General features: G+C 52.2%; 1 protein-coding gene across 1 annotated transcript in view; it reads right to left on the reverse strand.

Moving 5' to 3' along the window:
* Positions 1-385, reverse strand: part of SCYL1 (SCY1-like 1 (S. cerevisiae)) — a 14767-nt gene extending 14382 nt beyond the window's left edge. Inside the window, exon 1 of the mRNA XM_011942770.1 lies at positions 351-385. Within this exon, the coding sequence (XP_011798160.1) occupies positions 351-385 (35 nt within the window). The remainder of the gene's footprint in view (positions 1-350) is intronic.
* Positions 386-2080: the final 1695 nt, after the last annotated feature.

Consider the following 2080-nt stretch of genomic DNA (forward strand, 5'->3'; position numbering starts at 1 on the left):
GGAGACTGGCCCCACGCCAGACACTCTTTCCCACCAGCAAGTGGGTGCCTCCAAGCTGCGGAGAGGAGTCGGTACTGATGAAGTGACCAGGAGAGAAGCACGAGGAGACGCCCCAGAGAAAGAGCGTGGGTGAGAGGCAGAGAGTGAATCCAAGGTTCCAAGGAGGTCCAGAACCCCGGGGCAGGGGCGGGCACCCAGGAAATGGAGGAAGGAGAGACTGAGGAGGGAAGAAGAAGTGACCCCAGGGAAGGAGGGGTGGAGAAGGAGCAGCCGGGCAAGTCCGGAAGAGGTCAGAGGCCTGGGAGGGGCCCCTGCTCTCCTGGGCTCAGCTGCCCAGCTCTCAGGCCAACAGGCTGCGTCTCTCGGTGCCTGTGCAGACAGCCATGGAGTGGTGTTAGCTCAATCAGCTCATCACACTGGTGGGGATCCAGCCCCTGAGCTGTGTAGGAGGGGCTGGACAGGCGGTGGTTCCTCTGCAGGTAGGGTCTCAGGACCCAGGTGTGGGCGGCAAGCCACCCAGGTGCCAAGGCAAGAGATCGAGGGCACGAGCTGTTCCAGTATAATAAAATATACAAAATAATAGTTATACTTGATATAGATAATAGATATGATTATATATGAATATCATTAATCATTAGTCTATAGCAATTACTCTTTACTCCAATATTATAATAATCCTTGCTCTACAATCATAACCTAGGAAAAACCAGGCCATACAGAGATAGGAGCTGAGGGGACATAGTGAGAAGTGACCAGAAGACAGGAGTGCGAGCCTTCTGTTATGCCCGGGCAGGGCCACCAGAGGGCTCCTTGGTCTAGTGGTAACACCAGTGTCTGGCGTTACCAAGCGGACCGCGTTACCAAGTGGACTGTGGTCTAGCAGTAGCGTCAGTGTCAAGGAAAAGCACCCGCTACTTAGCCGACCAGGAAAGGGAGACTCTCTTTCCCTGGAGGAGTTCAGAGAACACTCTACTCCTCCACCTCTTGTGGAGGGCCTGACATCAGCCAAGCCCGCCCACAGTTATCCAGAGGCCTAACCATCTCCATGTGATGCTGTGTTTCAGCCGTCACGCTCCTAGTCCGCCTTCATGTTCCATCCTGTACACCTGGCTCTGCCTTTTAGATAACAGTAGCAAATTAGTGAAAGTACTAAAAGTCTCTGATATGCAGAAATAATGGCGTAAGCTGGCTCTCTCTCTCTCCTCTCTCCCTCTCTGCCTCAGCTGCCAAACAGGGAAGGGCCTGCTGTCCAGTGGACACGTGACTCATGTGACCTTACCTATCATTGAGATGGCTCTCACTCCTTATCCTGCCCCTTTGTCTTGTATCCAATAAATATCAGAGCAGCCAGGCATTCGGGGCCACTACCGGTCTCCACGTCTTGGTGGTAGTGGTCCCCCAGGCCCAGCTGTCTTTTCTTTTATTTTTTTATTTATTTATTTTTTTTTGAGACGGAGTCTCGCTCTGCCGCCCGGGCTGGAGTGCAGTGGCCGGATCTCAGCTCACTGCAAGCTCCGCCTCCCGGGTTCCCGCCATTCTCCTGCCTCAGCCTCCCGAGTAGCTGGGACTACAGGCGCCCGCCACCTCGCCCGGCTAGTTTTTTGTACTTTTTTAGTAGAAACGGGGTTTCACCGTGTTAGCCAGGATGGTCTCGATCTCCTGACCTCGTGATCCGCCCGTCTCGGCCTCCCAAAGTGCTGGGATTACAGGCTTGAGACACCGCGCCCGGCCTGATACCAGTTTCTTTACACTGCCCCTGGGAATCTTCTCCTTCTATTCATATAGTCAATGAAGCCCTAAAAGGAATCCTTAAAATAACTAGGAGATTCATTTTTACACTGATTGCTGTGATTGCAGATTTAATTGCTGTTACCCCTTTCACACTATGAATAAAGTCAGTTTCCTCCCTTGGCTTCCAGGGCCCCGCCCACCTATTCCTATTTCCTCTCTCGCCAGAACTGCCGTATAGAACAAAGCTTTCGGTTTAACCAGACGTTGCCCACATTTGTTCCAGACTGTCCCAAGCTATTGTGTTGTGTTAAATGATGAGTGTGTTTTTGCCTGAAACTGTAATGTCAAA

The sequence above is a fragment of the Colobus angolensis genome, unplaced genomic scaffold, assembly GCF_000951035.1.
Source record: "Colobus angolensis palliatus isolate OR3802 unplaced genomic scaffold, Cang.pa_1.0 Scaffold21, whole genome shotgun sequence".
NCBI lineage: Eukaryota > Metazoa > Chordata > Mammalia > Primates > Cercopithecidae > Colobus > Colobus angolensis.